Raw genomic sequence first — 2,873 nt, forward strand, 5'->3', positions numbered from 1 at the left:
GCGTGCTGCAATTCATGGGGTCGCAAAGAGTCGGACACGACTGAGCAACTGAACTGAACTGAACTGAAGCTAGTTATTAGACTAGAATGTTTTTGGCTGAGCTTTATTCACCTATCAAACTCCAGGTGGTATGATTTTCAATAGTGAGATAGATTGGCACAAAACATGTTTTTAGACGTGCTGCATGCTAAGTCGCTGCAGTTGTGTTTGACTCTTTCCAACCCTATGAACTGTAGCCCTCCAGGCTCTTCAGTCCATGGGATTTTTCCAGGCAAGAATACTGGAGTGGGTTGCCATTTCCTCCTCCGGGGGAGCTTCCCCACCCAGGGATCGAAAGCACACCTCTTAAGTCTCCTGCATTGGCAGGCAGGTTCTTTACCACTTGTGCCACCTCAGAAGTCCTGTTTTTAGACAAGAACATTTAAATTTTTTCTACTGTTTTTTCAATTAAATCTGATAGAAAGCCAACTTTAGACAGGTGGTAGAGACTACCGCCCTTCCCCCGTTCAGGTCTACCTCTCAACTGTGACCTCATCACTGACATCATCTCCCCTGAGGCTGGCTCCGGAGAGGGCAGCTGCTACCCCACGGGAGCCGGGTGGCCCCGGGACTACACTTGGAGGTGGTCTCCACAGGACTTGGGTGAGAGGACATCACGGAACATCTACTGGTCCCTGTGCTCAGGTGTGCTCAGTGCCACATCTAGATTTCTTAAGGTCCTCGGGGGGCCCTGAACTCTGCTCTTAAGGAAATATGTCACGGGCTAGGGAAGAAGCAGGGGACAGTCGGCTGGTGTCTGGTCGGGAGCCACCATCACGCATCATCAGAGTGTCTGTCAAGACCCCACAAGACAGCCAGGAATTTATGCTGGCAGAAAATAGCAGCATCCGCCACTTTAAGAAGCAGATCTCCAAACGCTTTCACTGTGATACTGACAGACTGGTGCTCATCTTCACTGGAAAGATCCTCCGGGATCAAGACATACTGAGCCAGCGAGGCGTCCTTGATGGCACCACGGTCCACCTGGTGGTGAGGAGCCGTGGGAAAGGCATTCTGCCCGGTCCCAGCACTCTGCCCAGCCCTGCTGGCCACTGCACCCATCGTCCGGATCCATCCACCTCAGAGAGTGCTAGGAGGCTAGCCAGGCTGGGCCAGCTGGCCCGGACCTCTCCTGAATTAGCCGACTTCTTTGGCCAGCTGGCTCAACTCCTCATGGTTGTGCCTGAGTCCACGGGGCCATCATTGGAAGACCCTGTGGTTCAAGGTCTGGCGAGTGAGAAACCAGCCAATGCCAGCTATGTTCCTGAATCCTCAAGGCCAGTACCGAAACCTGAGCCGGCTCTTAAGGCTCTGGAAAACTTGCAGAACCTGGCCCGGCAACAGGAACTCCTGCAGGTGGACAAGCGGGGGCTGGAAGCCTTGAAGGCAGTGCCTGGTGGTGATAATGCTATGCGTCCACTCTTCTCCGATATCCAGCATCTCATGCTGTCCACTCTGGCCCCTCTAGTTGCCTCCAAAGGCCACAATCCAGATTCAGAGCCTTGCAGAAGGGGCATCAATCCTCACAGTTGTACTAACATGACCACCATGGCACCCATGGTCTCCACACCTGCCAGGCCATTGGCACAGGAAGTCAGTGCAGGAGTAGCTGCTCAAGCCAGGGATGTAATTTCAAACCAGGCCAATGCAGTTTGTAGGACTGGACTATCAGACTTATACTCAGACCAGAATCTTCCCTCCCAGGAGAGCCAGCAGCCCATCGGGAAAGCCACTCCAGCAAGTCAGCTGAGACCATCACCCTCTGTCTTGCGCAGAGCCTTACATGTCCTGCAGCAGAATCCAGCTCTGCTACACCAGCTGGCAACAGGCAGCCCCCTGCGACATCATATGCCACTCCTTCCCATACTCACCAACCCGCGGGCACTGCAGGCGCTGATCCAGATAGAGAAGGGCCTGCAGATACTGTCCAGGGAGGTACCTGGGTTGGGACCATGTTTATGGTGTCCAGGTAGACCACATGGGGCCAGAGGAGTTTCTGAAACTAGGGGCAGAGGACAGGGTCACAGAGCAGACCCTGCGCAGCCCACCTTGGCTGTTCTGCAGCTCCTCCACGCTCTGGCCAATGCCTGCCCTCAGTCTACCCAGTCCTCATCATCCTCATTTCCCCTCACTGAAGACTGCTACCAGCAAGAGCTGGAGCATCTGAAGGCCATGGGCTTTGCTAATCGTGATGCCAATCTTCAGGCCCTCATGGCCACAGGAGGAGACATTCATGCTGCCATTGAGAGGCTTCTGGGAATACCGGAGGCCTAGGTGCCTCCAGCTGGTGCTCCAGTGCACCATCCCATGAGAGGAGAGGGGAGAGGAAAGGGAGAGAGAGGGCGGGGGAGGAGCTTATTTTGGGAATTTCTCCTGCTCAGATCGCGTGCACAGTTATACAGCCTCCCCTCACCTCCCAAGCCTAGTCTACATTAAAAAGGATTGCGTGGATCTTGTGTGTTGTGTCAATTTCAGAGCAGGTGGGCAAAGAGAATGTTGTTTGGGGGAGGGATGGATCATGTTACATGGCCTTGGGTCTGGGCTTCACCTATTCTCATAACCGTCACCTCAGAGTAGGGGGGAACCCTGAGTTCTTTTTATTATCTACTCCTGTTCAATGGGCAATGCAGTTTCCCACCAACATTACTATCATCACCACAATTCCAATTCCACGGTGACTCTGAAGGAATCCTGACGTTTGCTCTCCTGGGAAGCCACGAGTTTCTTCACAGACTCTGAAAGCCACCTATTCTTTGACAGTGTTCCTCTGTCTTGATGTCGTCTCCTGATATTTCAGAAAAGTTGTTTAACTTGCCTTTCAGTTAGGGCTTCTC

General features: G+C 53.2%; 1 protein-coding gene across 1 annotated transcript; it reads left to right on the top strand.

Moving 5' to 3' along the window:
- Window positions 1-603: 603 nt before the first annotated feature.
- LOC120876611 (ubiquilin-1-like) lies at window positions 604-2,313 on the top strand. The gene has a single exon (XM_040258585.1). It carries the CDS (start codon window positions 754-756, stop codon window positions 2,311-2,313), a length of 1,560 nt encoding a protein of 519 aa, XP_040114519.1. The 5' UTR covers window positions 604-753.
- The last annotated feature ends 560 nt before the right edge of the window (window positions 2,314-2,873 follow it).

The sequence above is a fragment of the Oryx dammah genome, unplaced genomic scaffold (assembly GCF_014754425.2).
Source record: "Oryx dammah isolate SB20612 unplaced genomic scaffold, SCBI_Odam_1.1 HiC_scaffold_17, whole genome shotgun sequence".
NCBI classification, from domain to species: domain Eukaryota; kingdom Metazoa; phylum Chordata; class Mammalia; order Artiodactyla; family Bovidae; genus Oryx; species Oryx dammah.